General features: G+C 40.7%; 2 protein-coding genes across 2 annotated transcripts; one reads left to right on the plus strand and one right to left on the minus strand.

Annotated features, from left to right (window-relative positions):
- Positions 1-1,365: 1,365 nt before the first annotated feature.
- clcnk (chloride channel K) lies at positions 1,366-12,574 on the plus strand. The gene is made up of 19 exons (XM_076166226.1): positions 1,366-1,510; positions 2,037-2,168; positions 2,246-2,374; positions 3,083-3,222; positions 3,323-3,400; positions 3,842-3,917; positions 4,581-4,706; positions 6,135-6,219; positions 6,440-6,541; positions 6,881-6,965; positions 7,051-7,215; positions 7,410-7,479; positions 7,622-7,732; positions 8,194-8,410; positions 10,262-10,395; positions 10,922-10,992; positions 11,224-11,304; positions 12,241-12,327; positions 12,524-12,574. The coding sequence occupies exons 1-19, from the start codon at positions 1,366-1,368 to the stop codon at positions 12,572-12,574; spliced, it is 2,085 nt and encodes a 694-aa protein (XP_076022341.1).
- Positions 12,575-14,846: 2,272 nt separating this feature from the next.
- Positions 14,847-24,872, minus strand: fam131c (family with sequence similarity 131 member C). Its single transcript, XM_076166155.1, has 6 exons — positions 24,713-24,872; positions 23,222-23,286; positions 19,819-19,903; positions 15,859-16,107; positions 15,550-15,639; positions 14,847-15,115 (listed from the first exon to the last, which is right to left on the minus strand). Exons 1-6 carry the CDS (start codon positions 24,741-24,743, stop codon positions 14,847-14,849), a joined length of 789 nt encoding a protein of 262 aa, XP_076022270.1. The 5' UTR covers positions 24,744-24,872.
- Positions 24,873-25,640: the final 768 nt, after the last annotated feature.

Consider the following 25,640-nt stretch of genomic DNA (forward strand, 5'->3'; position numbering starts at 1 on the left):
ATGTTTGTGTAAGCAGAGACGTTTTTGGGTTTTAGGGTGAGCTGTAATTTTGTGTTTTCATTATAGTCAGAGCTGTTTTAGTGTGATCACAGTTATTTTCAACATTAGTGAGTGAGTGATCAGAGATCACACACTTTTAGTGTGATGATATGTTTTCACTATGATCTCACTATGACCACAGCTGCTTTAGTTTAATCAGAGCTGTTTTTGCTGTAATCAGAGTTGTTTTTAATGTGATCAGAGCTATCTTTTGCATGATTGTGTGTTTTCTTTGAACAGACCTATTCTTGTTGTAATCAGAGCTGTTATTCTATTCTATTATCTAGTCTATTATTATGTTCAGTATGATCATGCATTTTCTGGGTTCCATGTTTAACATAGACGACTGTTTCACTGCAAAGCAGCAAGCTAACACTTATATTTGGAACTCTTATGTCTTATATGTTGTCTAGTTTTGATTATGAACATTTCACCTTGAGAAATCAGCTTCCAAAGAGCTTGGTAACTGCAGCTACCAGCATCTGAAAGATCACAGAGACAAGAGAATGATCTATCACTATCGATCACCGTGGTTCACAACTCGCTGGTGGAAGCTTTGTTCCATGTCTGGAATAAATCTTATTCTTGTATATCTTGTCCTTGGAAGTTATAATGGTTTATAATATTATTGACTTGATTAACCATTGTTTTCATTTTGGTGCTATTTTTAAGTGTTATGGTATCGTTTTTAAACTGAAGGTGTTCCATGTCTATAGTCCTTACATTTTACCATTGTTTTTATATATTTTGTTAAGTTTGTCTGAATATAATAACATTCCATGTAAACATTTATTCTAAGGATTAATACCAGGTTATTATTTTTCTAATAATTAAAATGTATATTCTTCCTACAGTATAGTTGATATCATAAAAAATAGCTTAAGGCAGCATTAAAATGCCTCTCCCACCAGAAAGACAGATGAAGGGCATTTGCTCAGAGTTAATATTATCTACCCTCTCAACCATGTCTGCTTTATAACCTTAATGCTAATTCCTTTGTAGAGGTCGGTTTTGGTACCAACCTACTTAAACAGACTCATAACAACACACACCCACACACACACATAGAGAAACAACACTGCAACTAACCGGTGAGTATATGTGTCCTCTATTTCTATTTAATAATGATTACAATAATCTGTTTTAGTGCAGTACTTGTACTTACAATATAGAACTGATAATTATTCTGACCTAAATAATTGATTTCCATTTTACAACTACATCAACATCTACACAACTACGTTCTTAATTTTTGCTTTAATCCTCAATCAAACAGTATCTGTTTGAGACTACTAACATACAACATCGCTTAAATTCCCAGTGAAAATGAGCTTGGATGAGGCTCCATTGAATGAACCAGACAAAGAGAACAACTGGAAGGAGAGCGATCAATGGAAGACATCTCATAATGAGAGTTCCCTTCTCACTAAACCATGGAAACCATGCCAGCCGTCCCATGCATTTGTCAAAGGTCAGGCTAGAGTGGGGATTCATTCGGGTACAATCACTGTGGACCCAATCAATACTAACACATGTTCTTTTTTGTCTGATCTTCATCTAGAATGTGATTTCTTGTGCTTCAGTTTAATTTAGTGTGAAGCTTATGATTCACTCTGAAAATTCATGGCTGACTTTTCGAGGTTGTGGATAATTTTTTTCGCATTTGGGTTCAAAAATAAAATTGTATTATTATTAGATTGCTCTTTCCTACAATACCCAATTTAAAAAAAACATGACTTTTCTGAACAGTTCATTTTATTCCAATTGTTTTGTTCTTACTTCTCTAAATCATTGTGATCCATGACACCCTGCACATATATTGTCATATGTGTATTGCAGAGCTTATGCAGTTACATTTTGCTCTCTTTACAAAGAGGCCCCATATTCTCTCTTGGTTTATTCTGACCTTCTCTATAAGTGGTATTCCATTTTAAAGCACTTATTTCCTCAGTTACATGTGTATTAGGTCAGGCTCATATGTGTGCTTCTTTTGACAGAATGGCTGCTGAAGCTGGGGTGTCTTATGGGAAAATTGTGTGGAATAGAGTGGTATTGTTACACTGCTCTGGGTATTCTGACCGCCATCCTCAGCTTCCTCATGGACCTAAGCGTTACAAAGCTGCTAAGAGGTACACACACACGTAAAAACACACATTTACACAGAATGGAGGACACAGGTGGTCACTGTTTTTGTCTTCACTTGTAGCACACCAGTGGCTTTACATAAAGCTGGAGGGAAACTGTCTGCTGCAGTTCCTCTGCTGGACACTTTACCCGGCGTCACTTTGTGCTGTGGCATCCTCATTCTCCCACAGCATCTGCCCCTACTCCACAGGTCAGTCACACAACAGAAATCTCACATTTTACTTTCATTTTACACAATTATAGGTGTGGATGTCTATTAAAATGCTAAAAACAACATAATATGGCTACAGTCAGACTGCAGGTTTAAAGTGGCGCAGATCCATTTTTTCCTCACATGTTACATGGACCAGATTTGTTGAATCATTCTGAACAGCAAAAAAACATGGAACCTGATCCTTTTATGTTAGATTTGGGACAGTATAGCTACAGTCAGACTGCAAGCCTTGGTGCTCAATGCTGATGTATTGCTCATATCATATCACATTGATCTTCAATGTGGTCTGCATGTGATACCGGTCTGGACACAACATTCAAAAAGCAAAGTTACAATCAGCTCTCCTCTCAGAAAAGGCTTTACAGTCCAATCTGAATGTAGATCTCAGTGTGTTTCCTTCTCCCACCAAAGATTCTTAAGATATGATCAACAGAGGAGTATAGTTCCCTTTCCTTGCTGTCTTTCAGAAATATCCTTCCGGCCTACAAGTAAATGGCATAAGTAAAAAGCTAGATATTATCTTTAAAAAGCAGTGTGTAACTCTTATATGGAAAAATCCACCATGATCTTATCAGTCTCAGTATCCCAGCATCAGTCTCTCCCATGTGCTATTTGGACACTATCTGATGTTCTGATCATCTGCCTTTTTGACTGTTCTTGCTGTGTTGAAACTTCTGTCCTCAGGCTCTGGGGTGCCAGAAGTGAGAACCATGCTGGCTGGCATAAAAATGCCTCATTACTTGTCTCTTACCAACATGTTTGCCAAGTTCCTGGGCCTTATTTGTACACTTGCAGCTGGCAGTACTGTTTTCCTGGGCAAAGTGGTATGACCGGTCGTTTAGTTTGTTGTGCACAATATGGAACTCTCCTTTCAAAAGGTGCATGGGCAGTGTTGTTGTCTGTGTCTGTCTGACTTATTAACAGGGCCCCTTTGTGCATCTTTCCACCATGCTGGGAGCCTACCTGTGCAATCTCTGCACTCTTATACAAGGTAGAAAGGAGGTAAATACAGTATATGGCACAATGTTGAGTGATGCAAAACTACGGGTGGCATGAATAAGTACCGCCACAGGTAAATGAATGAAGCGATACTTCTTCGTCTCTCTGCAGGAGAATGACCATCCAGTGAATGTGATGAATGTGATAGTGAACTCCTTTAGTTGAAGATTTCAAATACTTTTACATACAAATATACTTAAACATGACAAGATAATGTGAGTTAACCTTACGAATAAACCAACTCCTGATTGAATTTATTTTTGGGATTTTTCTTGGTCAGAACAGGTTAGATAAGCAGGCTTTGTGAAAATGCAGTAGGGGAAATGAAATGTTGCTCAGGTGTATGTGTGTGGATCCGTGTGACTGAAACCCTGTGACCTTCTTTAAGATACAGACAGAAAGATGAAAATAGAGGCCAAAGGTCACAATGTCTGTGTCTTACAGGTGAGATCTACTGGAGAAATGCAGGTTGTAGCTGCTGCAGTGGGGGTCGCCAGCTGCTTCGGGGCTCCTATCAGTGGTGAGAGAAGCAGCAACGTATTACACACAGCAGTATGTTAGGTGTAATTTACCAGAGGTACAGCAGCAGCTGATTTGTATGCATCTATTTGTTCCTCTAACACTTGTCTGCTTGATTCCTTTCTGCTTTTGACTTCATTCCTCTAAGCTTCACATATTTGCTCTTCTCCTTAATCCTCCCTCACACATCTGCCACAATTTTTTTGCCTTTATTCTGTGCTCCTCCATTCCCGTCTTCTGCGATTGCCCTCTCACAATGTGACATTTTCCTCCCTTTCCTGGTATTCTCTTTTTTCGTTTCATTATTGGTATCTGCACGCTGTTGTGGCTTTTACAGCAATGCTGTAAGAAAAGAAGGAGCTCCTCAAAATACGATACAGGCCTTTAAACAATGTAAGAAATACTGCCTTGGTGACGCTTATAGCTCATTATGTAAGAGCTCTACCCTGGACACAATGTTGGATTGTTAAAATAAAGTAAGGTGGAAGTAATGGTGTGTAGCCACTGTTGATTGCATTGTGATGCTTCTAAAGTTTCACTTCATTCAAAAGTAAAGGAAAACCAGACGTATATACTGTAGATATATGTCTAATCTCTTTCCACTGTCATTCTTCCATCTCTTCTCCTCCCCCTCCTCCTGCTCCTCCTCCTCTACTTGCTGTAGGAGTGCTGTTCAGTGTTGAGGTGATGAGCTCCCACTTTGCTGTGAGAGATTACTGCCCTTGTTTCTTCTCGGCTGCCTGTGGGGCACTGACCTTTCGCCTGCTCTCAGTGTGGAGTGGAAATGGAGGTAATGACCTGATCAACCCCTGCCCCCTGATGGCCAACAAGGGAAAGATTCAGCTTACCCTTAAGCTTACGCTTAATATGGAGTAAACTGCAAATCCATAAATCCATTCAAAATTGGATTTAATGTTCATAATCAGAAGAACTGCACAACTTCAAAGACATAATCGTGTTTTTATGTATTTTCATCACAATCCTGACCAAGTTCTTGTTTTACAAATCAGATAAGAAAGTACAATGTCAACATTCAATCAAATCAAATTTATTTATATGACAAGTTTAAAAATGACCAGAGCTGACCAATGTGCTGTACAATAAGATAACAAGTATATAATAATAAAGTAATAAAAGATATAGAAAGACATAAAGGAGAAATGTATGACCTTAAGGACTCTCAAAAGCCTGAGTAGACATGTGGATCTTCAAGTTTCCCCTTAAAAGTGTCTACAGAGGGGAAACACTTAATGGAGAATAGGAGACTGTTCCAAAGCTTTGGGGCGACTACTGCACCTCACAGCAGCACGGAACAGCCAGGAGCAACCGGTCTGAGGATCTGAGAGAGCTGGAGTCTCAAAAGGGGGCAGAATAGCTCAGGGGTGTAGTGAGGCTCTGTGCAGCTTCAAAACGTAATTATAGAATCTTAAATTTAGTCCTATACTTGACTTGTACCCAATGCAGGTTAATAGTCTGGCATCTTAAGGTCTTTAATCTTAAGGTCTTTAAGTAAATAACACTTTGAGTTTGTTGATGTTTGAAGGATAAAAATGACACTGAGGTTTCTGGCAAGGGCTTGAAGGATTGGTGCCAGGGGCCCTGAGTGATAAACTATAGCTCCAGTCGAGATTGAGGGGCCAAATAAGTTCCCTTGTCTTATTATTATTCAATGGGAAACAGTTGTTTACCATCCAATATTTCTCATTCAGGAGACAGTAGAGTCATACACGTTTATTCAATAAAATTCACCATTTTTATTTATTCCATATTAATCTTTTTTTTTTTGGTATTTCAATATGTGCTTATTAATTACATTTTGAGTAAAAAGTTGGTATTATTTTATTAAGTATTGTGGTTACTAAAAAGAAAATCTACATCTGTCATTTTATAAATTGGGTATATATAATTTCCAAAGGCCAATTTTGCGTTACACTGCAACACATTTTAATGATTTCTCCTAGTAATAGAGAATTCCATATATCAGTGTGTGACCGCTCCTTTTGCTCTGTATATATAAAATGAATAATATAATCCTTGTGTCTAATAACCTGCCAGGACAATGAGTGGACACATAGGTTTGGAAAAATTAACAAAGACATTTAAGTGAACAGACTGTAGATTTAAATAAAATTTTAATGCTACGAAGTAGGGGAGATTAGATTTCCAGAGGCTGTGGAAGAAATTGGAAAAATTACTCCAATTTGTTTTGTGTCCACAGAGACTCTTCAGGCCTTGTTCAAAACTAATTTCGCCAATGTTATACCTTTCTACCCACTTGAGATGCTTGTGTTTGCTTGGCTGGGGTAAGAGTCTGCTTCTATTTGTCTTACAACTGAAATTCATATTAAGTATAGAGCAACCAGACATCTACCCCCCAAGTTACTGTTTGACTCAGCACTAACAGGGGTTTTTCATACCATCATTTCCTAGCCTTTTGCTCCTCCTTATTATTTTCCCAGTCTATAATGACATCTGATCAGATGTTGCTGCTTGGTCTAAATGAAGCTTAACGTCTGAAAACAGGCTGCTGTGTGGAGGCGTAAGCTGCTGCTTCCTCTTCTGCCATCGCTGGATCCTGCGCTTCACCAAAACAAACCCTTTCCTCATCAAGATGCTGATCACAGAGTGAGAGCTTGACAAAAAATGTAGTAATGAGTCACCTGCATTAGAAGCCACATGCTTCAGAAGAATATAGGACTCACCAAATCAAATCAATCAAATCAAGTCAAGTTTTTTGGTAAAGTCCAATATCACAAACAATATCCCTAAGATAACAGTTCTTTGTCAACCAGCATTTAACAGCTAGAAGGCAGGACTCCATGTTGGAGAGCATTGAATAACTGTTTGGGTTTTGGAAGCATATACTGTAGCTGAGTGTCGTCTTAGCTAGCCCAGCAGCATTAACATTCAAATGAACTGAATGAAAGTGCCAAAGAGATGTTAATACATATGGTCTCTCATCAGGAAGGCTCTATACTCAGGCATTGTGGCCTTCATCCTTGCATCTGTGACGTTTCCCCACTCGACTGGTCAATACATAGCTGCTAAGGTGAGAGGTACCAGAGTTTATTATGCAGCCTTTGTTTTCTCATTTAATAGCTTCTCTTGTATTCAGACAATACTCTCTTCCACAGTACACAATGAGGCAGCTCCTCACCTCCTTATTGGATGGCAGGCAGTGGGGCTCGCAAACCCACAATGCTTCAGTGCCTCTCGAGCTCGAGCCAGGGCCGTGTTCGGAGTGGTGTCTGTCAGGAAGCCCTGTCTATGTCTCCTTGCTTCTCTTTCTACTTATGAAGGTACAGGCGATTCAAATCAAATTTGTGCAAATTGTGTTTCCGAGCACTGCAAATATTTCCCTGCACAGATTGACACTGACTCATCTATTGTCACATGCGTTTGTGTTGCATCTGCTAGTATTGTGGAAATTGTTGCTGTTCATTTGCTGTGATAGGAAGATTTGACAGTGTGCTTCTCTGTTGCTGGTTCTAAGCTGTGCATGTTGGTCCTCGCTTGCACTCTGCCTCTGCCAGCCGGATACTTCATGCCTGTCTTTATCTATGGTTAGTGAAATGAAAAGACCCTACCTAGACTTCCACTCACTTTCCACTCAAGTTTCCCATCACACTAGATGATAGATGTGGAGGTATTTTTCTCCATAGACCCAACCGAACCATGAATGTTATTCTCTCTCTCGTTTATCAGGGGCAGCACTGGGTCGTTTGGTTGGTGAAGGACTCGCTTATGTGTGTTCCACTGGACTCAGTCCAGGCCTGCAGTGGGCGTCTGTAAATCCTGGGGGCTACGCATTGGCTGGTAGATAAACTCTATGATAGCTCTTGGTTGGTCGAATAGGTCTTGCTTGTATATGCACGTACCTTACCTCATTCCTATATGCACAACCAGAGATCAACCACTGTGGCTTTTGATATTCCTATTACTGGCCGGAATCTGCCAATGTTTAAAGGCCATATCCAATAAAGGTAATAAACAGAGGCAGGATTTAACATCAGCAAGGGCAGATAAGGTCACTCAACCATGTGCCCATGTGCATAAATAATCATATCAGGCCTATTGTATCATTTCCAATGAAAGAGCTCTTTCCCATGCATGCTGCAAGCTTTAGGCATGCACAACCTGTGTAGCTAACCTGTGTTTACAATGATTATGGATGATACTACATTTTATAATACGTAGCAAGTGTAGCACTGTGTCTCATAACCTAATTACTAACCATAACGTGTATATCACATCATTACATCAATATAATCTTGTAGGTGCAGCAGCCTTCTCTGGAGCAGCAACACACTCCTTGTCCCCAGCTCTCTTGGTTATAGAGCTAACTGGTGATTTCAGCCATGCTGTGCCTGTTCTCCTTGCCACACTGCTAGCTAATGGCCTAGCACGCTCTGGGCATCGTCCTTCTTTCTATGATGCCCTCTCTAACAGCAAGAGGCTCCCGTACCTGCCCTCCCTAATGAAGGCCTGTCCCCAGTGAGTAAAAACGGACTGAATGTGTCACCTAAACTCTAAAGAGTTTAATAGAACCTGTCTCTCAAAACTCAATACAGTGATTCAGGCTCTTTCAGCAATGTTTGTGCAGGGGCTTCAAGGTGAACGCTTTTTTTTTGTCTTCCCATCTACTTTGCCTTTATCTTCTATCACTAAAGACACTAAAACCACATCACTGTCACTGCCATGTCCTCTCCTTATTGGCCTGGATTGGCATAAAATTCACTTTTCTTTAACTAAGTTTTAAAGGTCCCATATTATGCAAAACCATTATTTCTTGTTGTTCTACATACATACACAGAAAGCCTGAAATGGTGCCTCCGCCTGGTTTGTTCAGAATCTTTGTTTATGTAAAGCAATGGGTGGTCTGAAAATGCCACCATTTGTGAACAAACGACCACTTCTCTTCACTGTGCTCGGTACGGAGTGTGAACATGGCTCCTGCTGTGAGACATGTTCCTATGTAAACTGGATTTGTGTGGGGGTTGATTCACAGAGAAAACTCTAGCCCAACTCTACATCATTCTACAGTAGTAGATTCAGAGTATTGACATATTGTGCTCATGTTTGTCCCCTGAAAATACAAAAAAGCTATATTAGCGTGTGTATAACTATTCTTAGATTATTTGTTCTACAGGATGTGAACATGCAAACGTGTTCTTAGTCCACTGCTGTTTGTGTACACGCATGCTTTGCCTGTCTCAGGCTGCTGCTGTGGCTCTGTCTTGACTGAGGGCTGAGGGCTGAGCTCAGGTGATCCCTGAAGGTCCATCCAGAAAATCTCAAGGCCAACTATCTAACAACAACAAGACATTCATGTGGACATACAGTATGATATTTGTAAAGAACATTTATTATTTATGTAAGGATCTTCTTCTTCTTAAATATTCTTTAAATTTGGTATACTTGGACTTTTTGAATTTTCCTCAATCACGATAATAAGTACTCTGTTTTATAATGTGGGTATCTGCTGACTAGAATATTTAAAATGTCAATGTGCTGATGAAATAACTTAACATATAATTTAGAACAGAAACATGTGTTATAAAGGTGTTCAGCCTTGGTCTGTGCAAGGTACTAACAGACCATCCTTGACAGGTATTCAAAGCCTACCAGCATGTTGAGAGAAAAAAGAAAGTGTCGGTATCCTCAGCTGCAAGTTGACAGCAATAAGCCTCAAACGGCTTCAAAGAGTCCTCTCTAGAAAGTCTGACATCACAGTGGATCAACTGACAGTTTCCTGACAGAGTTTTATTAGAGGCTCTTTAGAAAAGGAAAACTATCCATACTGTTTGAAGCAACAGCTACAAGCAAGTGTGAGAACAGAAAAAAAACAGTTGTGAGATTCTATTTTCCATCACAATTCAAAATACAGCAACTTGTCCCAGTTCCTACAAATAAGTGTCTATATTTCGGATTTCATTATGTTATTCAGGTGTGTGAATACAGTTTATTCTTATTCTTGTTCTTAGAGTCTATCCAGGCGGTCTTTGAGCGAGAGGCAGGGTACACTGTGCACAGGTTTGGCAGTCCAGCACCGGGCTGACACAGTGACAGTCAAACTCAATCACTCTCCCATTCATACCTATAGTGTTTTTACCTTTCACTTTTTTCACTTAACCTTCATGCGTTTGAAGGTGGGAGTAAACTGGTGTACCCAGAGAAAATGCACACAATCAGTCAATCCCAGCCCCGCTTACACCTTGCAATAATATGTGATCAGATCTGTAAGTTATACAGATAATGAAAAACCAGTGTAATGTACTGATGTTCATGCTATCATCTCATCTCAGCAGCTGGCTTCAGATGTGACCTGCTCCTTCTCTCCGACAGGATTACCTCTACACAAATTGGGCAAGTTTTAGGAGATAAAGCTGTGCACCTTCAGAAAGCAGCGGGATCAGAGGAGGTTCAACATGCTGTCAGTACCAGCAATGACACACAAATCCCTGTGGTGGACTCACTGGGTGTGTAGATACAGACGTACTCAGTCTTGTGGGATGTGATTATACTTTGACTCACTCACGGCACATATCTAATAATTATTTTTCACTTCTTTGCTGAATTGTTCCACCCCTTCTTCATTAAACTATCTGTTGCAAGCTGAGATAAATCTTGTCAAGCCATAACATTTTGGATTGTGACTCAGAGTGGGGCCCTTGATTGAATTCAAATTTAAATCAAATTTCTTTGTATAGCCTGTAAAGCCATCTGGGACACTGTGTGTGATATTGACACACAGTGTCCCAAATGGCTTTACTGGCCCACAAAGAAAGTGTATACTGATACAATGTACTCACATAGTACATTTTTTAACCAGTTTGCAAGTGTCTGAAAAAGGAGCTTAGAAGTGTAAGAGAACAGTGAGATTGAGTCCTGCAGAGGCAAGAGTGGCTTTATATTTTGCAGCAGAGTGGAGACTGTTCACTTGAGAGCTGCAGACATCCAAACTGTAGCAAGAACATTGATGTTCTCTCCTTATTTCTTCTTAAGAATCAAGTATTTTACTGGGCTTCGTCCACCGATCAGAGCTGCTGATGTTCCTGCATCACAGTGGGACTGAGGTAAATGGCTTAGTTGTTTTTACATAAACTGAATGTCAAATACATTTTTAACACAGCAAAGATGATGTTTAGACAGCTATGCATGTCAAAATGCATTTTCAATATGTCAAATGCTACTTGTCTCTGGCATTCGATTTGTGGCATTTAAGAAGAAGACAACAATGAATAAACGCTTCTCTTTGTTATGTCCTCATAAATGACTTCTTTATCTAAATTTGTGTGATTCTTCAGGTTCTGGCAAAACATTTGGATGAGGTTTGCCATATTCATCCAGCCTCTGTCCTGTTATCGCCTCACAGCACGGTTCAGGAGGTACACAGGCTTTTGAAAGGCTTATTAGTACATACACGTCCTCCTATTTTAATTTGCTTTCATTTGGCATCACCTGTTCCCTGTTGCCATCAACCCTGTGTGTCACATCTGCATCTTTCCTTCTCCTCTTGTTGGTTTGTACTGTCTGTGTCCTCGTCTTGTCCCTCCCTGGTTCTGTCCCTGTTTTACTCCTGGTTTCTCCGGCCTTTTGCTCTTGCTTCATTCCTGGTTTGGACCCTGCTCCCTGTCCTTCCGTGTTCCTCTGTGCTCCTCTTGTTTTGTGAGTCTGCTTTCTGCCCTTGTGTTGTTTGATTGTGTGTGTTATGTTTGTCTCTAGTTTCTTGTTTTCTGTCAGTTTCTCTGTCGCTCTGTGTGATTTGGTTTTCCCTGTACTCCCTGAGCCTCTCTTGCTCCAGTATTAGTGTTTCCCCGTTTTCTTGTAGGATTGAGCTTGTATTTTAGTTATCTTGCCTTTCTTGTCCCAGTTGCGTGTGTTCTTGTATATGAGTATTCCTATTCTTTGTCTGTTGCCCTGCATTCTGAGTCCTCCTTCTCTCTTTCACTCGATCTGGCTAGAGTGTTCTCTCTCTGGCCAAGATCATAAGGTATAGGTTTTTTTATTTTGTAAAGGGTTATATCTAGCTATTCCCCCTTTTCTGAAATGTTGGTATGAAACATAGATAAGAATGTTTAGATTTTACTCAAACAAATGTAACAATTTGTGTTCAGCTGTTCTTTCCGAATATAAACGGAAGACTCATGATTATCAAATCGGGCAGTAAATCAACATTCTTTGTGAGAAAGTGAAGATATTCAAAATTGTGCATTTGTTGTCCTGTCTAGAAAATGATTTTTATAACTATAGTTTCATAGATGGCAAATAAAGCCAAAACCTATGAAATGTGAGTGAAGTCCATTGCTGCTGTGTCCCTGCAGGCTCACTGGCTCCTCAGCCTTCATGGAACCCAGAGTGTGTTTGTCACAGAGAGAGGAAAGCTGGTCGGGCTCATATCATGGGTTGAGGTACTGAATGTTTACATAGTACTTGTGAATTCATATTCAGCACTCACAAATAGCACTTATGTATTTTAGAAAATGGATTCTGCCTGGGAGATAAAAGAGGGTGTAAACAAATGTATGTCATTGATGGGGTTTGCAAAATGGCTTCTTATGGATTCTCTCCCATTCTTATCCATGCCTCTCTTCCTATTTTCTCCAGATGCAGAGAATATTAGAAGACTTGGCCAAAGAAATCTTCAGCAGAGAGTAAACACATCCCCTGATTATTTTAAGCAATCAGTCCATTTGTCTGATTAGCATATAATACATGGCTTGCTAATATCCTCTTTTTTTGTGTAAGCATAACAAAGAAGATTGTCATTAAGAGGCTCCTTGGATAAGCATCTATCACAGCTTATTGCCATGCTTTACTTGTAATTAACAGAATCTCTTCCTGAGGAGACGAACACGGTCTTCTTATGAGACAGCAGTGTGTATGTGTGTGTCTGCCTTGGGGTGAATTCAAAGCCTGTAAAGCATGTACACGTATTAACTGTAGCCCTGCTGCTGGATTTCACTTAGTACTTAGTACATGTTTTGGCATTTTACTGCCACAGATGACAAATTGACCGACATCTGTACTGACAGTTTTGCTTTAACCAGTTCAGCTTTAACCAGAACCATTTCAACCAGAACCATTTCAGAAATAAAATCCTTTGAGAGACGAGGTAACCCATCTTATTCAAATAGAGATAAAAGAGAAATCCTTTGAGAGACAAGGTTACCCATCTTACTCTAAAACAACTACGGGGAAACTAGTTTTTATTGTCTTTCATTTTTCTGTTTTTAATTGTACTTGTGTCCTTTTCTTTTCCTGATGCTTTTATTCTATATTATTGTAAAGCACTTTGAATTGCCTTGCTGCTGAAATGTGCTATATAAATAAAATTCCCTTGCCTTAACCGGCTAATGATGTTTTTGTTTAGTCAATGTCTTTAATGGTATTATTATTCATCTCTCCTCTCTGATCAATTATCCCATTCTAAGAAAAGTTCTTTTTTATTCTAAGAAATGGAATGAGCAGTTATCTGAGCTCTCATGTTGTCATACTAGAAGGGACTGTTAAAAGTTACTAGTCACCTAAGAGGCATTGTTTGAATACAACAGGTGGGACTTTAACACACACACTTTAAGATGAACTCTACATAGAGGTAATATTACAATATTGCATGTGTTCAGTGAAACCAGAAACCAGCAACTGAAATCTCTGAAATCACTCAATTTTTTTTGTCTCTTTTGTTTCTCCATCTCCTGTTTCTCTCTTTCTCTGATTCTAATAGAATAATTGAATTTGCCATGAAGTGTGTGAGCAGGATGTCCATCTGTCCTGATTGTACTAAACAGAACAGATGTGCAGCAGAAACTCTCATCCTGATTCTACCAGCAGTCTAAGCATCACAAAAGAGGTGTTGCATCCAATATGAGACATATGGGAAACACAATCAACTGTCACTAGTATGTGCTGTAGTATATATAAGTAATATAAGATGTTTTTATGAGAATGGACACCCTTGTTCTTCAAACAGTCAATTGAATTTGATGACAGTAAACATGTGGCTAGACACTGATTCATCCTGCCAATGTGTGTTAACAGTGTTCATCTGAAAACCTAAAACTTAAGCCCAACCACATGACTTGTCATTGTGTTATGTCATCTTTGTATTGTTTTATCACATTTTCTCCTACAGCTTTTGTTGTTGTATGGGAGCAACTTAGCCTTAAGTGAGCAGGAGGGTTTTATTTTTTCTGTGGGACATGATCATATGAGGCATACACAGTGTTTGGTTCTGTCTGATCTGCCTCAGCTGAACTCTTCATTGCGGCAGAGAGAAAACAGAAGCGGGGAAAAGACTGTGATGCACTGCAGAGCAACGTGTAAAGAATACAGTCACAGGTAACACTCACGACTCCATTCATTTGCCAACTCTGTCTCAAACACACAGTTGTCCTGACGTGTTAAAACACACCTGCTTTGTCTCCGTTTCCGTGCCCTTTGCTTACTTGTCACCTGTCGCTCTCAGACTGTGGCGATAATGCCTCAGCGTAGTTGGGAGACAGATCAATGGGTATCTTTGTGACTTCCTTAAAGCTACAGTATGTAACTTGTAGCAAATAGTCAATACATTGTGATAATTATCCATAAATTGAGTGGTCTCCCACAACCATATACAGAACAAGCAGGTAGCCATGTAGAGAACGGATGGAGAGATGAGCAGAGAGATGGATCACTATGGTACAGTACATATAATAGGATGTATGTTTTTATGTCAAGATGATACACCACTCATCACAGTCCAGCTCGATATGAACATATGAATAAGTACAAAGAGAAAATACATTTTGTATCTGCCGTCAGTTTCCAGACGGACAATTTCAGGAATTGAGACTCCCAGACGGCCTGAGTTACAACATTCATTGATGTCTTTCTTTGCTGGTGGATGAGACCAAAGTCTTCTCTCTGAGGGTCCTTTCAGAGATTGATCCTAGTTATAAAAAACATCATCTTCTGATAGCGAGCTGCTGTCTATGTGTCGGACAGCAGCCTCTGCAATCACAGTGCTTCCTGTCTCTAAGCCACAGGCTCCATCCTGCCTGGCGTGGGTTGCTGGACAGACGGGTGCGGTCTTTGTTGGAGGGATCAGGTTGGTTGCTCTGTCGCTGTCACATGTCTGGGTGTGGATGCTGTACAGGTGCTGGGGGACACCAACGCTCCCACCATCCAGCAGGAACTGAGACAGGAAGTGGCTTTGTGCTGCATCAAAGAGGAGGGAGAAGAGAGTAAGAATTGTCTGTTCTTCATTTTCTCTTTGTTCCTTCATATTACCTACCTTTCGTTTTTAGCTTCTGCCTGTATTTGTTTTTCTCCCCCTTCTTTTAATCAACGTAATGAAGCTGATAAATGGGAACAGATTTCGAGTAGACATTTTTCCCCCAATACATGGGCAAAATTAATTTCATTGTCTGAATTGTTTCTTTAATCCAATCACTGGCAGCTTTAGGGTGTAATAAAGCATGAGAGCATAATGAGCCAAATCTTAATGGAGGTCATTACAGCAGTGATGCTTTTGTTTTTAATATTCCAGCCGTCTCCAGTAGCTGCTTTTATTCTTTTTCACTCCCTTTGATTAAGGTTTAGCTTGAGTAGAGCAGCACTGATCACATATGTCGTGTTTTTACGTGACAAACCTTGTAAACTGGTGGACGGCTGCTCGAAGCTGTCGTTCATGCACCAAACATTCATGGCTGCCTCGGCCAAGGCAAACTGCTCAGCTACTCCTGCCAGACAAAAGACACAAACAAAGATCGATGTTGCTTTTCTCAGAAGCCCAGCTCCTGTTGTTTTCCAAGTCAGAAACATAATTGAATAAGAGTCCCTGTCGTGGTTAATCTTAAGCTTTCTCTCTCTGCAGGTCAGTCAATAAAACAATGTTCAGAGGGAGCTGAGCAACACCTCATTCCTCTTCCTTGTTTTTTCAGGTCATCGTCATGCCTCACCTGCAGCAAAGCGAGCTTCCTTGATCTCGTCGGTCATTTGAGAGTAAAATTTCTCATCCTCCTGCAGCTCTGCCCCCATCCCAGCCCAGCCTCCACCACCTTTACTCCCGGCCCCACTCCTCCATCCGCCGCCGCCTGCCAAGGTCGCGCCGCCTCCTCCCCAGCCCTTCCATTCAATCAGGTGAGCGACTCGGCCCTGGGCCATCGCCGTCGGCTTGGTGATGTGTTCCTTTATCGTGGCTACAAGACCTACAGAAGGAGGGGAGAGAACGGTTTACACCAGGTAAGATACTGAAAGAAGCTTTATAAATAAATGACCATAAAGAATGAAAATGATAGTAGAGACTCACAACACACTAAACACAACTTCCTCTGAGGAGGTAACTAAGGTATGACTGTGGGTGAAAAACATGCATTTCATTGTTCACCATCAGATCATTCTAAACCGAATGCAGAGATGATGAAATAGAGTAAATCATGTTCACAGTTGTCCAAAATGTGGCAGGAAGTCTTTCAGACAATAATGATAAAATGGACAAAAGAGGTAAGAAATGAATCGCAAAGGCGGAGCAAAGAATGGAGACAGAAAGTTATGCTGCATTTTGAAATAACAAGTGGAGAGGATCAGGTAAGGAATAATGAGACACAGACAGAAAATTGTCAAGCCTATAACAGAAAACGAGAATGTAGTAAGTTTACAGATGAGGAAAATAACAAAACATAAGTGGAACACGTCAGATTTCATAGTGAGAATGGATCCTGGTAGATAAAAGGAGGGAGAAAAACCATCAGACTTGACTTGAGCAGAGCCGCTTTGCTCTGCACTCTGCATGAACACACACAGCTTGTGTTTACTCTGCGCTTGTTGTGTGTGTTCTGCTGTGGCTGTGAACTGTGTGACAGAGATCCAATCCCCCTCCTCACGACCCCACAGGCTTCACACGTTCCATCTCTCCCTGCTCCCTCAGGTGGGTTTAGCCAATCAGGATTTGAAAGCCTCCAAATCCTGACTAAGTAAACGAATCTGACAGAGCTTTTTCAGGTGTGTGTGGAGCATGAAGAGATGAGGAATATGACCTTCTGGGGGTCAGGGGGAGCAACAATCACCCACACAATCATCACATTCCTCTGCTTTGTGCTGTTGAATGCACCAGGCAGCTGTCAGGTTGAGCCTCTGTTGATGTGTAGTGACGTTTACACAACACCTTCATCCCTGCAGGTACTGAATGAGGCAGTGTTACAGAAATGTGTGTTACTACATGTGGGCCTGCTCATGGCATTTCATGTTCATAATAACACACCCTAATTCTAATTGGTTAAATCATGAAATTTAGCTATAGGTAATATATAAGTAAAAACATTTTTTTCTTCTTGTCTCTTATTTATTTGCAATTTGTTGTTTTTATTTGTTCATTGGCTTTGTTAGTCGTTTCTTTATCTATTTATTTGTGTTTGTTTGTTTTATTCTTTACTGGTAGTGATTGACAGGATTGCTCAGATTTGGTTGAGCTCAGAGTGGACAAAAGGTTATAAGTTTAATAGAATGAGCCACTGAGTCAGTCAGGAGGCACTCACTTTATAAGAAGACACATGTGTTGCATTATGGGAAAGCTTAGTTGCCTGGTGTGAGAAAGCAGAGCAGGTGAATGGCAGATGAACAAACAGAGAGAATTATGGAGCCTAAAGGTCTGACATGGGAACCTTTGATAATTACTGGCTGAAGTGGTACTAGTCATTATTAAAATGTCATTAAATCAAATGCTGAAGTGTCACAGAATGTCACTGGTTATTGTGTTTGTAGACCTTCTACATGTAAGAGCAAAATAGACATTCAAATTGTTGCACACAAGACAGAAGTTGGCCTGTTGGCTTTAAACCTCTGTGGACGTCTCAAAATGAAGCCATTATTTACTTGTGTTCCTGTGTTAATGTAACTGTGCTTGGGTCTGTTGTTGTCTAGTTTCTAATACGTGTTTACACAGAGACTGCAAAGTAATCTCAGGGCTAATCTTATCTTAATTTCAACATAAAAGGCCAAGGATGATGCTTTAACCACAGAAAGGAATGCTGCATGGTCTAACAATGTTCTCAGATCACGCCTCATACCTTTGTGTCACATGGGGGTTCGTATAATATGCAAATTGTGAAGGAATGTTATCTCAATCCACTAACCTCGGTGAGGGGTCAAAGTAGTGGATACATTCACACATCTCACTCTGTTGTCAGTGGGTGTTCCAAAAAACTGATGTGACAGTCTTTCATTGGTTGTAGCAAAAGTATGTACATGTCCAGGATAAGGCTATTTAAGAGGCCATTGTGAAAAAGGCTCTGTCTCGTCTATCTGTGCTCTGCTACCTTCTGCTCTCTTCTTTATTCCCTTTGAACTGGGACTCTGTCTCCCTGGGGCTTCTCTTTCTCCCTGATCCTTTCCTTCTCTTGCTCTTTCTTTCTCTCCACTTCTTTTTCCATTCTACTCTTATTTTTGACCGTCATTACCTGGCTTATTTATCTGGTTTATTATGTCCATTGTATTTCTTTAGATCTTGTTTTACACTGTCTCAGCTATTGCAACTGTAGGGTAAGTAGGGTTAGGAACTGTAATGTCAGCTATCAGCTCATGTTAGTAAACTATCCACCATTCTTCTCACTTTCATCTGCCAGGCCTCTCTGTAGAGCCAGTGTTTTAGGTGACTCCTTGAAATTCCTTCTCGAGCCACCATCGGGCGAAATGACCACTTGTACACCAAAAGTCATTAAATCTGTTTTCCATAAACTCTACTGAAAAGGGAAACTGGCAACATTGAACACAAAGATTCTTCATGATCTAGTCTTTAATTTTTACATATGGATCTTTGCAGTCTCAGGGGCCAATTGTGGGATTGTGGGATACATATTTTGTTAAGCGAGCTCAACAACGGCCTTATCTCTCTGTTAATTTACAGTGCTACACTTCATGACAGAAATGTAGCAATGATACCTCCATGATATACTTCAAATTATAATTGTGATATGATTTGACCCTTTAGAATCTAGTTTGGTCAGTCACAAAGCAGCTGTTAGCCAATGGGCCATCTGGATGCATCTGTATTCATGGGGTTTTCAATGCTTTCATAATTACACTGTCAGGGTAATAAAGAAGCTCTCACTGAGAAAAGTTCATCAAGGCATTGTGAGATAATCAAGCTCCTGCAGAGTGAGGGGAAGCAGAGGAGGTGAAGCAGAGAAACGCAGGACGAGGACAGGAGGAGGAGGAGGAGGCAGACACAGGAAGAGGAAGAAGCCCAGACAAAGGTGAGAAGGAAAATGTGTGTGTGTGTTTGTGTGTGTGTGTGTGTGTGTGTGTCAAAAGTGAGAGATGTTGGAAGGAACTTACATTTCTAACCTCCCATGGTTACTAATGTAGTGTCCCAGCTTGACGTTTTCCGTATCTCATTAAGATTAAGATTATTCATCATGTTGCATGCAATTCACACACAAATTACATGCAATTGAAATTTATCTCTTACATATCACACACACAAACACATGCATTTCAGAGGGGGTGCAGGGCAGCCATTTTTCAGCACCCATGGAGCAGATTGGGGTTCGCTGCCTTGCTCATGTGCACCTCGGCAGTGCTCTGGAGGCAAACTGGCAACTCACCAGCTACCAGTCTGCTTGCTTGGTCCACACAGGGGACTCGAACCGGCGACCCTCCGGTTCACAGCTGTCGACCCAGCAGACTGAGCTACTGCTGCCCCCATGTGTATCATTTATAATAAAACACAGCTCTCTCTCTCTCTCTCTCTCTCTCTCTCTCTCTCTCTCTCTCTCTCTCTCTCTCTCTCTCTCTCTCTCTCTCTCTCTCTCTCTCTCTCTCTCTCTCTCTCTCTCTCTCTCTCTCTCTCTCTCTCTCTCGCTCTCTCTCTCTCTCTCTCTCTCTCTTGCATATGACTTTGTGTGTGTGTGTTCAGTCTTTACCAATCAGTGAGGAGGTTGCCAGCTCGCCGATGTCATACCGGCTGCTTTTTTCTGTTGTGCTGCCACTGGAGGGATCCTGACCATCCTGTGATACATGACACACAATTAAGTAGGAACATAAATATTCTTCTTTACTATGACATGAAAAGCATGAGACATAGGGAAGCAGTCTCATTATTAACTTGATGACAGGTCATTTTGTACTGTTTTGGTGGGTGTAGTCAGTTGTGTTGCTGAGACAATTTGTTCTTTCATAACTGAGGGCCCAGTAGACTCCAAAAGATAGAATGAAGAGAGAACTGACAAGTGAACAGTTCCGACAGCAAAGTCATTAAGAACTGAGGCTCTTTGTTGGTTTGTTTGGTCTGTCCATGTGTCTGCAGAAGTGTCAGTGTAAAAGGCTTTAATGGACACAGAGAGGAGGTGGCAGAGGCTACAGTTTGTTTAGTAATTGAAAGAAAGCAAAATGAAGCCTGTCAACCAAATTTCAGCCCATAGCAGGAAATAGATTCCGTATTAAATATTGTTAATCAAACATGCATCAAATTTTTCAAACTGTGACATTTGTTTCTTTCCTTCTTTAATTTGTTACCAAATATAGTCCAATTCAGACTAAGCAGTTGGAATGATTTTCCTCCTGATGATCCCTTAACATCACATGTTGGCCATGTGAGTCATTGTTTGCTATGAGGTGTTTTTACCCAGAAATATTGCACACACAAACACACGCACGCACGCACGCACGCACGCACGCACTCACGCACGCACACAGACACACACACACACAAACAATCACATAGGTACAAATGCTCTCTTGGCAATTTCAATCACATCCCATGTGTGATGACTCAACCCACACTTTCACACTTTCACACTTTCACACACTTCAATGTCCCACTTTTCTTTTGAGGGAAACCAAGTGATAATGACAATTACAGCTGTCATTTCACTTCACCTAGTCTGAATGAACTGTGATCAAAGGAAGGTATTTTAAACTCTAACAGTCTGGTGTTTACGCTCAGAGAGGTGCAATCACTGTGGAAATTGCATTCTAGATCGACGTGTTTTCAGAGTCTTCTGAGAGTAAAAGCTACAAGCAACAAATGAATACATGTTTTGACATTAGTGCATTAGTGCATTTGTTTATTACTTCATTAGGGCATTGGTTCGTGGTTTTTGGAGAGTGAAATGAGCAAAGTGGGCAAACTGGACAGTGTTTGTCAAAATCATGCTGTATTTGTTCTATGATTTAAACATAAACAGACTAATGTGCCATTACATAATGGATGAGCAATGATAGATCCACTATGAGTCATGCTGATTAATAGGGAAATGTATATGCAGTAAAAAACATTTAACAATTATATTTAATCATTAGAAATACACACAGCACAGTAATTTTTTTCAGTGGTTTATAAAAATGCCATGAAATTCCACTCAAGTGATCAGCTTCATCACAGCCTTGTAACAATAAGATTAAGCTATTTCTATCAATTTATTCAAGCTTAAATATCGTGGGATCTATTTCTGATGAAGTCAGTAAATTTCTGTAAATGTACTAATGATAATAATAATAATAATAATAATAATAATAATAATAATAATAATAATACCCTTTTCACAAAATTAGTAATTGGCAGACTTGAAAGAAGAACTGAAATGAAGAACTGAAAACCATGCTGTTTTTGTTGAACGAATACCAGATATTTTACTGATATTGATCATGTGAGTCATTAAAAACCTTACACAAGCCAATGATGTGCATTCTTTACAACCACAAGGAGAATGTTGCTGATGATGAACAGATACATTCATCTTCAAGTCACTTTGAGAAGGTCAGATGCAGAGACGGATGGGAGCAGAAACACACAGTACAGACAGTACAGATAACAAAAAGCAGTGCTATGGGATCAATATGAGACATTTTGATTGAAAGATGTTCTCTCCGAATTTTATTGTGAGAGGAGAAAAACCTGAGAAAACTATAATCAATCACGAGTCCCTAAAACCACACTAATGAAATTCAGGCAGGCATTGTGAGCTATATGTTATTGAAACATGTGATTTCTCCACTCGGATGTAATATATGAAGTCATGACATGAACGAGTAAGCGCTTATCTGCTAAGGCATCACTCACATTTCTTATTACCTCCGCCAAGGAAAAACATGTTTATGAAATTTTCGAGAAATGATGAGTCACACACCAATGAGCACTTGTTTAGATTTTGATCCAACCTGAACGATCATTTGAAAGTTCTCTTAAATATTATCAGATACATGTTTTGCTTGTCGTGTGAATGAACAACTAGTAGGTGTTCTGTGTGTTAACACTAGATCACCACTAGGTGGTAGCAGAGGTTCAGGTACTGAAGCCTTCAAACATCTGTTTAACATCTTCTAACTTCTAAATACCATTAGCTACAAAAGTAATTCTCTCTCTCTCACTCACACACACACACACACACACACACACACACACACACACACACACAAACACACGCATCTTCACATCACTGCTGAGTCAGTGATGTATAAACAGTTTTAATCTTCCAAAGCTTTAAGTGACATCCAGCACAGCGTCACCATTATCCAATCCATTATCATTGGCTTGTACTTGTACACCATGTAGAATTGAACCTTAACACCATAATCTTCATCTAAAAGCTACGTCAGGAGGTTAAGTCAAGTCCAAGAAGTCAGATTATAAAATTCAAACATACATAGAAATGCATGTTATTGGCATATTAGATAGAAATATTCAGCCTTGCATTATCATCATTTTCCTATTTTTAAAATATATTCTGAAATTCTGAAATCTCATCATTACATCATCATGCTGACGGGTTGATGGCAGCTACGACCGTCTCAATACTTTCTTTTCTATAAGAATTCAATGAGGAATTGTGGAAAACTTTTAAGTTTACACACACTTAATTCATGTAATATTAAGCTGTATGCATGAATGGAATTAAATGTTCAATCATTCTGTGAGTATGTGTAAGTGTAATTGTATGAGCTCATCAAGGAATTTGCACAACCCGACTGAGACATTAACAAGCCTGAATGAATGAATATTAAATTACATAATCAAGGCCTGTTACCTGGCGTTACGCATTCTTCATACAATTTGTGCTAATGTAAGATGTCTAATGTATATGCGGTCAAAAATCTATCTCTTTGTAGGAAATCTAGTTTTTAATATATAAAATCATGCCATTATTGCCTTTATCCCAGATATAGCTTGTTACAAAGACAACTGACAACATAAGGACCTCTTGGGTGTATTGACTCTTCTGGAGGAACATCGTTCCTCGTTCATCGGTTCACGCTCATCGTTCATCGTTGGTGAAGATGCTGGCAAGGTTATTAACCAATGAGAGGTAAATGAGGTCAATTACCCACCTTGACAGTTGAGGCCTGACCTTCCTCACATTGGCTCTGAAATGCTGTCATAGGGTGGTGGAACTCTGTGGGGAATCACACACACACACATAGACAAAGAGACACAGAGACACACACACACACTGGGGTCAAATTCCTAGCCGATGTGTATGTTTAGACACAGGCTGTGGTCTCTGAAGCCAAAACATAGTTGTCTTTGAAGACCAGGGGTCAAGCGAGGCTCATATATAATGGGATGAGAGGGAGAGAGAGGGGGAGAGAGAGAGACAGAAAGAGAGAGGGAGGGACAGAGAGAGAGGGGGGAGGCGATCCTTGTGTATTTTCTTTGCTTTTTGGTTATGAGCCTCATGAATGACGAAGAGAAAAATGGGCGTGGCCAGTGCTAATGGAGACTTAACATCATTAGACAGGTCACTGACCACACACACACACAAAAAGACAAACACACTTTGGGTTTCCCTAGAGAGGTGTCTTCAAGACAATTGGCTGTCGCCATGGAAACACTAAAGCAACATAGGGGAAGTGACACCCTTCCATTTACACACATACACAGATTCACACTTATGCAGAGGGCTGTGTATGGTGTGTGGCTTCATCAGATCCTAATAGCAGGTCAAGAGACAGTGTTGGGATTTCCGAACCAGTCTTGGGTCCTTAGGACATTAAATCCCACACCCTAACACACACGCACACACACACACACACACACGCACACACACACACGCACACACACACACGCACACACACACACGCACACGCACACACACACGCACACACACACGCAGACATATCTGTTTCTCTGAAGCCCGATCTCTGCCTTGCTCTTCACAGCTTGAAAGCACCAAGCACAACTGCTCTATTGCTTAAAGGAGGACTCATCCTGAAACGTCTCTGACAGGAAATGTCCTCAGAGTGTTAAATGAGTCTGAGTTAGATGTGTTGGATTAGAGTCCCTGTATCCAGCTGTGACATCCGTGTAGATTTTGAGATACAAGGGAGAAAAATCATACAGATAAAAACTTTTCTTCAAAAAAACTTCAAGCAACATCGCAATATCTGGACATCTTGAAGGTGAGCTGCAGATGGAGCTGTGAGACGTCCTCAAGACCCTGATGTCCTCTGCTGATCCTTACAATCCCCCTGGATGTCATACGCCTCATCATCAACCTCCCACCAGCTTTTTTTCCAAAACCAATCTCAACACAGAGATCAAGAAAAGCCAAGATAGGAAGGTAAATAAGTTTCGAGATGACGGCTCTCTCCACACAGTTAGTTAATTTGTACTTACTGTGGCGTATTCACACAGGAAAGTCCCCTGTCAGACGTAAATGTCTGCTACAAATCTTTCATTCAACCAGCATCAGTTTTACATCTCAATATTCTCACACAAAATGCGACACGTTTTGCAGCTCCAAACTTTGACCTGCAACTCTCTCACCCCCAGACAGACAGACAGACAGACAGACAATGCATGCAGACAGGTGGACTGACCTTTGTGACCTTTGCAGAGGCAGGCACCCATGGTCTCAGCAAGACAGCTGGGTGGTTATCTGTTCACCATAGTGGCAAAACAAGGAGGCGAGGAGGGGTGAGGAGGTGAAAAGAAAGGGAAGAAGGGAGGAGGAGGAGAGAGAGAGAGAGAGAGAGAGAGAGAGAGAGAGAGAGAGAGAGAGAGAGAGAGGGTAGCAGGGGTGATAGGAGTGAGAGCAGAGGAGAAGAGAGAGGTGAAGGAGTGAGAGCAGAGGAGCTGTTTGCCACGCTGCACACTGATGCATTGCCTGACTTATCTGTATGAGAGGAGAGAGGTGAGAGAGCGACACAGACACAGGGGGGGTGGGAGAGAAAGAGGGAGAGAGAGAAAGAGAGGGGGGGGGGGCAGACAGAGAGAGATGAAACTGGGGAGAAAGAATGAATGTCTGTTTGCTGACGTTTTTGTATATACCCTCCCCTCCACTTGTCACTCCCCCTCTCTATCTAGAGGCGACTCATTCTATGCTCTATTATTCTATGAGCTCATTCACAATTATGAAAAGGTCACAGGGAGATTTTGTTTTCGGGTTCTGACATTAACGCTGAGTTTTACATGCATGGATGAAGTAAGTAAAATAATGTTATTGGTATGTGTGACGTCTTGCTATCATATATGTGTGTGTGTGTGTGTGTGTGTATGTGTGACCCGTGTTCAGCATATCATGTAAATCCACTGGTCTGGGCTGAATGATCCAGTATTGTCTTTCTAACCCTCACTAACCTAAGATTGGGATAACGTCACTGGGGCGTCGCTGACATCACCCGGGGCAACACAGACCTCACCTCCATCGTCGGGGAAATCCTGTTCCCATGGCTACCAAGTCGCACCACGCTTTTTTCCTCGACTAATTGCCCGAAAAAAAGGCACAGCAGCATTTTTAGGAGGAGG

This window comes from Genypterus blacodes, unplaced genomic scaffold (assembly GCF_046128005.1).
Source record: "Genypterus blacodes isolate CSIRO-AG114 ecotype Tasmania unplaced genomic scaffold, CSIRO-AGI_Gbla_v1 ptg000156l_1, whole genome shotgun sequence".
Classification (NCBI taxonomy): domain Eukaryota; kingdom Metazoa; phylum Chordata; class Actinopteri; order Ophidiiformes; family Ophidiidae; genus Genypterus; species Genypterus blacodes.

What these genes read in the sequence shown, in the direction of transcription:
- fam131c (XM_076166155.1), bottom strand. Translation starts at nt 24,743, where the DNA reads ATGGGTGCCTGCCTCTGCAAAGGTCACAAAG. An exon ending in GGCAACCTCCTCACTGATTG is followed by an intron (nt 16,108 to 19,818) that starts GTAAAGACTGAA and finishes CTCCTTCTGTAG; the next exon opens with GTCTTGTAGCCACGATAAAG. An exon ending in GGAAGCTCGCTTTGCTGCAG is followed by an intron (nt 15,640 to 15,858) that starts GTGAGGCATGAC and finishes TTTGTCTGGCAG; the next exon opens with GAGTAGCTGAGCAGTTTGCC.
- clcnk (XM_076166226.1), top strand. Translation starts at nt 1,366, where the DNA reads ATGAGCTTGGATGAGGCTCCATTGAATGAACCAGACAAAGAGAACAAC. An exon ending in AGTGTGGAGTGGAAATGGAG is followed by an intron (nt 4,707 to 6,134) that starts GTAATGACCTGA and finishes TTGTGTCCACAG; the next exon opens with AGACTCTTCAGGCCTTGTTC. An exon ending in TGGGGGCTACGCATTGGCTG is followed by an intron (nt 7,733 to 8,193) that starts GTAGATAAACTC and finishes ATAATCTTGTAG; the next exon opens with GTGCAGCAGCCTTCTCTGGA.